General features: G+C 43.1%; 1 protein-coding gene across 1 annotated transcript in view; it reads right to left on the bottom strand.

Annotated features, from left to right (window-relative positions):
- LOC119854094 (bifunctional protein GlmU-like) overlaps positions 1-10,687 on the bottom strand; it is a 72,432-nt gene extending 61,745 nt beyond the window's left edge. Inside the window, exon 1 of the mRNA XM_038398022.2 lies at positions 10,589-10,687. Within this exon, the coding sequence (XP_038253950.2) occupies positions 10,589-10,591 (3 nt within the window). The 5' untranslated portion in view covers positions 10,592-10,687. The remainder of the gene's footprint in view (positions 1-10,588) is intronic.
- Positions 10,688-12,272: the final 1,585 nt, after the last annotated feature.

Here is a 12,272-nt window from a genome sequence, read left to right as displayed (position 1 = left end):
CTTCTCTCCTTGAGACACTGCTACATGGGAGATCCCATGAAGGAACAAAACAGGATGTCTGTTGTTTCTTTTGTCTGGTAACTTTCCTTAGCAGGGCTAGATCTCACAAGGTACTGAGCACCTCCTGAGACGTGCTGGATATCATGTCTGTGTGCCTCGCAGAAGGCATTCAGCACTTACCAGGATCAAGACCTAAAACTATTGTGAGCAGGCTAGTGTATTTACTGTAATTTTTGTAATTTACAGTTCACGCACACCTTTCTTTGTGGCCCTGCTGCAGAGTATCAGTTTGCATTTTTATAAAGATTTAGTACCACCCTGTTTATATTTGATAAATGTTTACATTAATGTTTTGTTCTAATGGAACAGTACATGACCCTCCTATGTTAAATAACAGCTCTTTACAAACCCCACTGCCAGGAGAGCTATAAAACCATAGAGGAGATATTACCTAAGCAGAAAACTGTCTGCCCATGACATAGACAAAACCAACATTCTGTGCTCTTGGGAGCCTCCTGCTGATTTTCAACTAATGTTGTTAGCTATGAGAACACAGCTGTGTTGATGTCGATGAGTCAGGTACATCCACCAGATACATTTGTTCATAATCAATTGAAGCAAACAAATGAAAAAACATATATGGGAAGATTTTTAAAGGCATAAAGGGGTGTCATGTACCAAATTTCCATTGCGATTGCTTAACCTGCCCTTTGTGCAGGCCTTTAAAAATCTCCCACTTAAATTTGAGGGAAACAAGTTGTACTCTCATGCCTCAAAGGGTACGTCTACACCGCAGCTTGGAGACGGAATGATTGCGAGCATGGGTGGCGACATTCACACCAGCTCTGCACAAGCTAGAACATTTTTGTGGCTATTGCAGCACTGATGGTGGCTTGGACTAGCCGCCCACATCCAAGCCCACCCAACCCCCGGGTCCAAGCTCAGGCAGCTAGCCCAAGATGCCGCTTATGCTGCAAAGTCCACACTGCTATTTTTAGCATGCTAGCTGGAACAGATCTAGTGCAAGTCTATCTACCCAGGCCAGGAAGCACACCTCCACGCTGCAATGTAGACATACTCTACAAAGGTTAAAAAAGGCAGCTACAAACAAGGGAATTTTTATTTTGTCTCTTCAAATAGTGTTTTGAATTTGGAAGAGGAAAGAAACAGATACCCAGTATTCTGAGAAAGAAAAAGAAATGTACTTCTGCAAACACGAACTCATGTGAAATGTCTGCTGCACCCGGCATTCTAACAGAGGAAACAGGTTGAGATCAGGAAGATGAAACCAACTAACTCTAAGGCCTTGATCCTGCAAACATTTAAGCACACGCACGAGTTTACTCACATGGGTAGGCCCATCAAACTCATTTTTATTAATGATTGGTGTTACAATAATGCCGACAGGCCCCCATCTGAGATCGGAGTCTCAGTTCAGTGCCCTGTCCATTGGATGACATTGCACTCTCCTTCACTGCATTCCAACTCAGTGGAACAACTCACACGAGTAAAGCTGTGCATTAGTTTAAGTGTCTGCAGGTTGAGGCCTTAGGTTGCACTCTCCTGTACTGGAAGACTCACACTTATCTGATCTGTTTCTGTCTCTTAATCCTGCAAATACTTATGCACTTGTTTAACTTTGCTTTTGATGGACCACTTGCCATGAGTGAAGTTAAACATGCACATAGTGGGTATGTCTACACTGCAGTTAGACACCTGCGGGTGGACTGTGCCTGCTGACTTGGGTGGGCAGGGCTCAGGTGAAGGAGCTGTTTAATTGCAGTGTAGAGTTTTGGGCTTGGCAACCCACCTCACAGGGTCCAAGAGCCCAGGCTACACCACAATTGAACTGCCCAAGCCCCATGAACCTGAGTCACTCAGCACAGGTCAGCCATGGAGTTTTACTTGCAATGTAGACAAACACAATGTTTGCAGTATTGGGTCCCTTGAATACAGTCCTCGAGGCAAGTCTCTCTTTTTACTCTGGGCCAAGCAAAGCCAATAATTAATAATAAATGACAATATTAACAACTAACATTAATCTTGTGAGAGGGATCTAAGCTGGAAGAAAATACCAACTTTTTAATCTAGCAGAGAAAGGAATAACAAGAACCCATGGCTGGAAGTTAAAACCACATGCATTTAAATTAGAACTAAGGCACACATTTTTAACAGTGAGGTGATTAACCACTGGAACAAACTACCCAGGAAAGTGGCGGATTTTCCATCTCTTAATGTCTTCAAATTAATCTTGGATGCCTGGCTGAAAGAACAAATTTAGTCGAACACAAGTTATTGGCCTCAATACCGGAGTAACAGGATGAAAGGTGATTTAATGAGCCCTTCTGGCCTTAAAATCTGTTATAATATTTTAAAGAAAATCAGGTTAAGCCTGTAGGTAATTTGTGAAATAATATTAAGAATGCCAATATTTCAGTTTAACTAGTCAGCTGTCAAATGCCATGATGGTGCAGGTTATTAATAGACCATTCTCTTTTCGCTGCTGCACCTGAGGATCACAGACACACACAGCCCACAAGAAGTTCTTCTTCAAGCTGCTCATCATCTCATCTGCTTCTGAAAGTTCTTCTGGCAGACTTTTAAGACCAACTTGTGGCATGAGATTTCCCCAGCTGGTTCTTGACAACAGCTTTTAAAATGCAGAAAACTATCACCTGTCTCCTCACTGCATTGAAGGAATTAACTCCAGCAGTGAGGGAGATTTCAGTAATTCTGCCAGCCATTTGGTCTCTAAGTTCACTCCTCCCTTCCTGTTCTCACTTGACTTAGTTCCTTTAGGAGTCCTTCTAACCTCACGGCAAGTGGGACCTGTACTGATAATGCTTTCAATCCCATTTTGAGGTGGTAAATTTGCCTTGACCTAAGCAAGGGCTCAAATGAGATGAAAACCATGAAACTACAGTTGAATTATGGGTTAGTTGGTTTTATATCAGGTGTGAAAAACAAGCTCCAAATCTGGAAGAATCCCATATATTGTGTGGTTTTCTGGCTAAATCTAACTTCTCTATGGATACACGCCACATCTTTTAATCCAACACAAACACACATAAAACACAGGCTGGCATGGCAAATACTGAGTCTGGGGTAGAAAACAACTCAGAGGACAGAATACAGAGCTAAAACAATGGGTACAACGATGGCTCACAGCTGAACACAGGCAAAAGACAAAAATGATGAGTCACAGAGTAGATTTTCTACCGGGACACACAGAAGTCACTCATTTATCAACATGTCATTCAGAGGTACGTGCTTTTATCCTATTAGTAAGACTGGTGAAAGCTGGGACAGGACTGCAGAGAAAAACAATACAGACTTGAGGCCAAATCCTGCTGTTAGTCATGCTTATCCTACTGGTCTCAAGTAAGTAGTCACCTGAGCAAGGCACAAGTTTGACAATTAGATCCCCAGGAACTGTGTAATAAGTGCTAATATTCCATGGGTCAGATTATAACTTCCTTAGTTCATGCTTTGGGCCACTTCTTCTCACCCTCCCCACCTCACCCCACCCCATCACATGGCAGCTTCTCCAGTGAGCTCTGCAACATGACCAGTGTGGTACCGGATAATCTCAATATTCCATAGCAACTACCTCATTCCCGCAGGCCCACAAGCATCACTGTTTCCTATAGCCACAACAGAAATAGAACGAACAGCATCCAGCTGCTAGTCTCCCAGTTACAGTGTGGTGTCTATGGAAATACATTGCCTTGAGAACCTGCTCTACCATGTTAATCTCTGCAAGCTCCACTCACCCTTCCAAAATTCACTATTTTGAGACTCTAAATATGTTTTGTATCGACAGTTTTTCCTTGTGAAAGATTTCTTTTTTTAGACCCTAACTATGGTCCTGATTTTTGCTCCTTAAGGGCTGGATCCGAAGCCCCACTGAAGTCCATGGAAAGATTTTCATAGCAATGAATAGGTCCTGGAGCAGCGCAATCTCAAGTGGATTCATGATTAAATTGCTCTCCTTTAGCGACCATACACTGCGTTAAAGATCACTGCTTGGATGACATTCAACCTAGGAGCTCTGGCGTCATTTCACAACGAGTTCTCTTTGCAAGAATTTTAGCAATCCTTTACAACCGTATATTTTAAAACTTTACATTGACATGACAGTGACCTGTATTGGTAGAAAGATCATGGGAAGAGACTACCAAGGCTCTCTCATATGCTCCACTAATTAACAAATGTCTGTGCACCGTCTTAAGTCATCGGGACAGATCCCCAGCTTGTGTAAATGAGCAGAGCTCTGTTAAAGTCAATGGAGCTATGCAGATTTGCACAAGTTGAGGATGTGGCTCATGAAGTGCTATATAAATAGTAAATGTTATTATTCATGATCGGCCTAGAGGCCTTACAAAGGAAGACGTTGCCTTTAATCCCAAACCAGCAAGTATCAACTTCCTTCACATGCAGACTATATAGTTTATACATTAACATGGCCCCTACGCCGTTTTGCTTCTTTAATAGAAATACAAGATGTATTCTCCCTGTATGCTATTTACTCAAGACTACAGATGTTGCTATAACAAAGAGCTAAAGAAAGAAAAACAAAAGGAGAATAGTACTGCCGCTCAGACACTAACAGTTCTATTCTTTCAAAAAGAGCCACTGATTTCCACACCCAGCCCCGGGATTCATTTTAAAATCAGCTGGGCTGTTGAAGGCTGGTGTCCAACTCTGCAGTTGAATGGGCTCAGGGACCAATGAACAGAATATAAGACAGCATCAGCCTTGCAATCTGTCTCTCAGCTGGACCGGACCATTATAAGTCCACAGCAAAAAACCCCACTTATTCAAAATCCAGGGGGTAAAGCTCTCAGATGGAAGGGCTAAGACAGAATCCGTCTGCCTATTACGTACCGGTCTCCAGTGGTTAGCATCACTAAGGAACAGGTGGCTTCGTTCATTTACATTGTTAGTAAAGCTGGATGGAAAATGCCGAATATTTTTCAGAGAACATTTCTGAATTTTGTTTCATGCAAATTTTGTGTCAAAATTTCAAGTTTTCAAAACATTTCAACCACTCAATGTGCTGGTCGGTAAACAGCAAAAAAAGAATCAACATTCTGAAAACCCAGACATTTTCAACCAGCTGTAAGGACTAATTTCATAAAAAGCATTGTGAGGAAAAGATAGGGAGGATGGACCCCAGTCTGGCCTGGCCTGGGACAACATGAGTTTGATTCCCTGCTCTGCTACAGTCTATCTGTGTTACCTAAGGCAAGTCACTTGGCATGTGTGTTCACTGTCAAAGTAACAGGTGATCGGCACCTGGGTCATAGTCTAGCCAGGGCGTGAGCAGCCACACTTACACACAAGATATTGTGTCCTCCCTGGTGCTGAGCTCCCCCATGTGTGCTGCTAAAACTTCTGCAGCCAGATCCCTTGGGTTTTTGTGCTGCAGTGTGCTGAGCTGCTCTACAATTCATTCCCAGTGAATTGTGGGAGAACTTGTCTGTCCTTCTGGGCATAGAGGGGAATTGTGGGAAGGCACTGGAGGACTATCCACACTTGAGTGGTTTAACCTGTGTTGCAAAGCAGGCTGGTTACCAGCCTGAGTGAAAGCAGCACTTAAGCTTTACCCTATACCCTAGGATGGGCCAGCTGGCCTGCGGGAGAGATTTTTGTGTATGGATGGGCGGGGGCTTAGGGGCTAACACCTGACTAAGAGCCAGGGTTAACTCTGCAATGAAGACATACCATTAATTTCTCTGTGCCTCAGTACCCCCATCTCTAAAATGGGGGTAATAGCACTTCCCTACCTCACAGGGGTGTGTGTGACTAAATTAATTGAAAAAAAAAAGATTGTGAGGACCATAGATACTGTGGTTATGCGGGCCATATAAGTACCTTAGATAGAAGACTGTATCAAATAAGGACTAGGGTGAGCCAAAGACTTCTAAGTGCTGCCTCCTAAGGACGCTATCCCAAGTGTTGGCCCAGGGGGCATGCCAGCAGCAGGGCTGAGGGAGGGAGGAGAGCTTAGGGGCAGGGCTGCAATATCCAGCTCTGAAGCCCATAGGGCAGCCCTGTGGAGGCGGGCATAATTTAGACGGACCCCCATGGTTGTCTAAATTATGCAGTTGTGCCCACGCACACTGGCAGTGAATTTGCCCTGCTGGCTACAGGCCAGGAATGAGGTTTGCAAGGGGGGGGTGGGGGAAGCGCCTTTTTCTAGAAATTATCAAAATATTTGCTTCGAGCCTAATACCTATTTTGCCAAATTATCCGGCACACCATGTATTTGCCTAAAGTCAAAAAAGTGAAGGTTGGTGGAAGGAAAGTGATAATGTATCCTATCTGTACTGCAGGCATCCGGTTGAATGTCAGTTGCAAAGCCAGTCCTGTACATTAGGGGTAGGAGGGTGGTACGAGTAGTCCCCTACTGACAGCTCGTACTTCTTTGAAAAAGAAAAGGCGGAGAGACAATAGTCGTGGAGGTAAGAGCTTTCTCGCAAGGGAGGCAGAATGTAGGTGATGTTCAGTTAACCACAGAGACATCAGAGTCAGCAATTGCAAAAGTGACTCGTAATTTTAGCTGCCTCCATTTCTGGGTACCTGAAATGAGACATATTAAAAGGGCCTGCTTTTCAGGGGCTGGCCAAGGACTTTCTGACAATCAGGCCCATTTAAGGCATCTCTCGTTGGTCACCCAAAAATCTTGAGCTCCTTTTGAAAATCTTTGTCCAGGCTTTGCTGGATTAATAAAAACTGCACTTTTGTGATGCAACAATGCCACCCCTGCTTCGCCGGGCACAATACCAGAGATTTATTGTTGTTCCTTTCATGCAGTTCGTCTGTGTAGTCCTGCAGATGATTTCAGCTGTGATCCTGCAATTAATGATGTGCAAGAAGATCCCTGTCCCTGCACAGAGACCACTAATCTCAGTGAGGCTGCACGCCAGCACAGGGGTTTTTGCACAGGGAGTCAGTTGCAGGATCAGGCCCTTTGCTCACAAAGCAGCTATCCCAAAAGTACTGTACATGAGTGAAACAGGATTTGTGGGGGAGTTAACTGACCCCTTCCCCTACCTCCCCCTTTTTTTAAATGAACTAAAGCGTACCTCTGTAACACAACTCGTGGGGAAAGATATTACCATTTGGAACCATGCCCAAAAAAACTCAGTAAAGCTCTTAGAGCTTCTCCCTATCTGGTTCACCTGTCTCTCTAAAATGATGACACCTGGTGGTTAAAATGAGTAAAGGCACAGCTGACTTTTCCAGCCTCATATAAGGAAGCTGCTAGACACAGAATTTAAAGAAAATTCAGGGGGAAAAAACCACAACAGTGCAACTTAATGTATTTTGGCAGCAAAGATGGAGTACGAAAGCACTCCTATTTAGCTTTCCAAATTATTTTTCATGCCTTTTTATTGTCTTGAAATTATTTTCTGCTTAGAGAAATACATGACAAAACCACTAGGGTTGTCTATGAACATTTGGTCCTGAATCCACAAGACCTATGCACGTGCTTAGAGTTAAGCATAGGTGTCATTAAGCATATGGGTAAGTCTTTGAATATCTGGCCTTTACCTTTTCAATCTTTTTTATGACTAGGCTGTCTTGATTAGACTGGAGCTAAAGCACTCCATAAAAGTTCATGTAGTTGAGAGAATAAAAAAAAGCAATTGGTCTCATCTCAGTGTGTATTTGCCATTTTAGATGTGCATTGTTTGGTCTTAACATTATCCATGCATGCTGCAGAATGTGTCACTACAGGTACTTTGATACTAAAAGTGATTAATTTTTAGAGAACATTCTTTTGTGAGATGTCCATTCTTTTGTGAGTTGTTATAAAAATAGCTTCTTTTTAAATAGACTTGTAAAAGCATATTTGTGCTATTTTTAATAAATGTCTATGGCTTTGATCCTAACAAAAATGTTTTTGGTGGGTTTTTTTATTTACTATTTTGGGGCAGAACTGCAATGATCTGCTTGGAGAAGAGACACTCTCTAGCCCCAGAGTACATGCTCGTTATGAAAGATGAAGACCTTCATTAAATGCATCCGATGAAGTGAGCTGTAGCTCACGAAAGCTTATGCTCTAATAAATTTGTTAGTCTCTAAGGTGCCACAAGTACTCCTTTTCTTTTTGCTTCATTTTACAATTATTCTGAAGGCCCCAATCTTGCAATATGGTCACCAGGGATGATCCCTTATAAATGCAGAACCCCACTGAAGTCACTGGGGCTAGGGTCCATCTCGGGTAAGAATAGGGTGAAAGTTACAGACCTTTGCAAATAGATACAGCAAAAGGAACACCAAAGGAATCCACATAATATTCTCACGTCTAAACACAATGGAATGATATTGCTTTGGGAAACCTTGAATACTGTAGCATAATATTTTTTCTCTGCAAAATACTATCCGCTGACAACCCACATGGCATAACTACATAATTATCTTCATGTAACAGTCAACTCTGCTTCAATCCAGTTTCTTTCAGAGCTACAGAGGCTTTTGTGAAATTCTAGTCGTCGTGGATGCACAAAGCAGAGAATGAAATAAAAGAAAAATCTGGACTTAGAAAAAAGGACAAAACCTATAGGAAGAAGTTGAATGTTAAATATCTACATGTGCATAATGAGTGCACTGTGCCTATGCTGACAACACTCAAACCAAATGGGACCTAGTTATGTCTGTATAGCTGGAGAGCAATATTACGAAATGCTGTTCCTTACAAGGCGGTTTGGGGCTTTGATGGTTAAATCTTGGAAATTTTGTTAATGACATCAGTGGAACCAGATTTTTGCTCTAATCCCATATATATCAGTTTTAGGGTTGCATATACAACAGTAGTCATATTGTCTGGATGGAATGTCATGATATACATCACTGTATTCCCAAAATGCCCTATCCCATACCTCAAGCAGACAGAGTCTCAATGCTAGAGATATTATACATGACATTAGTGTCCAAATTATATCTAAAGAGGCTATAAAGAAAGTGATTTGAATGATCTCTATGCAGAGAGGAAATAAATGAGATTATTTGCTAGAGAAGTAGGAAACTGATTCCCTAGCCAAAATTGCCAATCTCTCACCCAGATCCTAAAGGTGGGGGCTTCTTCATAGCTTAACAGTCTAAGCATCAGTTTGAAAACAGCTATGATATCAAAACACAGGTACCCCAACCTAAGAAGGTCAGCGTCAGAGATTGTCAACTGAATGCTCAATCTGGCTCATCCACAGGACTCCTCTATTCTGCTCTAGATGGATATCAGAAATCATACAGAATATTAGTAAAATTACAAGGCTGCCCCCATGTACTTGGACCAATATCCTCTCTTCCCAGGCATAGGAGATTCCCTGTGGTGCAGCCCACACACCTGTCCTTGGGAGCAATTTCTCAGACTAGCTTCAGAGTCCTCTGTACTTTCAGTAGTGTAACAGCTGAGGGTGCCAGAGATTCAGCAGCTATATTCCTTGCAACCATTAAAGTAAGTTTGAGTAGAACAGAGGCAAAAGAAAGACGTTAGTTCTTTCTTAGGGCCAGATCCTGTGACTGGATATGCTCAGGCAAACCATTGCTCCTGCACAGAGCCCCGATTGCATATGTGGACCCAGATGCAGGATCGGGCCCTTTAGACGATCCAGGAAGGCCACATAAAAGGCAGGTGCTAAGTCCATGTTTTGTCCAGAGACACTTACAGAACAGGGTATATATTAGTCCAGGTTCTCATTTTACGATGGCCTTTTTACACTGTTCTGACCATGAAGAGTGGACATAAAACGCATGTAAATTACATTTACCAGAATAGTGTAAGGGGTCCTTAGTGCACCTGAAAATTAGACCAATCAGCCTCCCAGTTATAAATCATAATTTAAATACATGGAGATGATTCAATTTTTGTTTTCACAAAGAAACATAGGGTGATGTTGGGGAAAAGATTTGCAAAGGGAGGGAAATTTCAAATTCTCCTATTAGTAGGGTGATCACCTGTTTCTTATCTTAAGGCACATTCTTTATTTAGTATCTAATATCTCACATCCCACAGTGAGTCAATACAGGATAAACTTCATCCTGTTTCTCAGTGGTAATTAGACACTGTGATCCACCTGTTTGATTTTACACTACAAATGAAACACTGATGTGTGAGTGAGGTATCCCTTGAAAATAGTCTTTGTCCTGTGTTTGTCCACACTGATTGTCCTCCTCTCTCTTGGAGAGGCAGGTGGCCTCTCTACTGTGTGAGAGGCAGGCACAGTGTGGTACGACGTTATGGAGTCTGTGCAGTGCTTTGGGATCATCATGTGCAGTCAAGGTGAACTGCTCTCCTGTGGCAATGCCTCTCGTTGCCCCTTGCATTGCTGCTGAAATTAAATACTGAAGATGTTTAACCACCTCCAAGCACACGGACATTACAACCTTGCATGGCTATTTCATCTCACAGACGCAGCCAGAGACACTGGGATTTGAAGTAGCCAAAATGACCAAAGCAGGGCCAGGGCCGTAGCCTTGAATCTCAGAGGAGCCCCCCAGCAAGGAAGGTGAATGTTGGAGCAGGGAAGTTGGAGCAGAGGAAACAAAGTTGCAGAGCAAGCTGAGCAGTTTAACTCACCATATTAAATTTCCTAGAGCTCTTCACAGTGGCTGTCCTGTTCCCTGGACTCCCTCCTGTGGCCAGGACTCTGCGCTGGGCCCCAGGACTCCATCCGCTCAGTGCAAAGGTCACAGGAGAAGCACGTGGCTTGGCTCTGGCAAGACGCCCAGGAAAGGGAGGTGCTCTGGAGCAAGCAGCACAGCTACCGTGGTAGGAAATAGCTAAAAGATGGATCAACTTGGATCCTGACGGATTTTGTACACAAAGTGTATTATCAAAAGAGAGAACAAGTCTAACCATTCCTACCGCCTCCAGAAGATCCACATCCCAACACACCCCAGCACAAGAGCATGCAAAAACCGGATCTGACAACTGGATCTTGCTGGATCCAGACAATTTTTGAACCCAGGCCCCAAATTCTAATTCCTAAACAGAGAACAAGTATTGATGCTCCTACTGCACCAATACAATCCAGACCTTGATACATCCTGGCACGACAGCACCACGGAATCCTGCATCCAGTCAATTTTTGGCCCTTCTTGCACAAATTCTAACACATTCATACAGAATAAACTTAGCCACTCCTACTTCAGCAAAAAATGCTAATGCATCCCAGGCCATCAGTCACCACAAACACCCAAATCCAGCATCTGGATCCAACTGGACTGAACAAGTTTTTGCTCCCAAGCCCATCTGCCACTGCCAAAATAGAGAACACGCTGAGCCACTCCTGTTGCACCTTTATAGTCCAGATGTGATGCGCCCCAGTACAACTCTCCTGCAAAACCTCAGATCCTGTATCTGGAGTCTGCCAAACTGCAGACACAAATCCAGAAACTGCATAATCAAAGTAGTTGCTTCTACTGTTCCACCCACAAAATATAGATTTTAACACAACCTGGTACAGGGAAGCTGCAAAACTCTTATTTTGGTAGCTAAATCCTACTGGAGCCGGATAATTTTTGACTCCATACTCCATAGTTCAGATACAGGGTTTTAATTCAGGCCCTTCTCTAAAAACTGGATTGGGAAACACACAAGCACATCCCAGAAGGAGAGCACATAAGTGTTTTTTAGCAAAGGATGCTCTAATTTGAGATAAATTGAGAACTTAGATCTGCCCTGTATATTGAGAAGAGTAATTAATGTTAATGTTAATCTACTCCTGATTATTTCCCATCTGAGAGTATTAATTCCCTGTGACATCACAATTTATTGTCAGCAGTAGAGGATTGTTAGCTCAGGTGAGGTATAAGCAGGAGGAGCACATGAACTCTTAAGGGTCAAAGATCTTGTTTTTATGCAAATATCCACAATTAACAAAGAAAGAGACACAAAGCAGGCCAAAAACCCAAAAAACTGATTTGATCATATCACAGTGATTCTCTGTGCTCTTCCCTGGCTCCCCATCCAATTCCAGACCCACTTCCAGGTTCTGATCCTAATCTTTAAAGCCCTCAATGGTCTTGGACCTATCTGTATTACAGGCCACTTCTTCAGTCAAAACACTGCAGCCAGCAGAGCCCAGTGTGTATCTCTCGGGGACTGGGGGCAGGGCATTGCCAGGGGAAGGTCCTTGGCTATGGAATTCTTTAGCAGCAAAACTCAGGATGCAACAAGGCCTTGTCGTTGACCCAACTTTTTGCAAAGCCTTTCCTCACCAGTGATGGGGTAAGAATGGCCTGGCAATCTTCCTCGTGAA

The sequence above is a fragment of the Dermochelys coriacea genome, chromosome 3, assembly GCF_009764565.3.
Source record: "Dermochelys coriacea isolate rDerCor1 chromosome 3, rDerCor1.pri.v4, whole genome shotgun sequence".
Lineage (NCBI taxonomy): Eukaryota > Metazoa > Chordata > Testudines > Dermochelyidae > Dermochelys > Dermochelys coriacea.
Note: the sequence above shows the minus strand (reverse complement) of the source record. Positions and strands in the feature narration are given on the sequence as shown.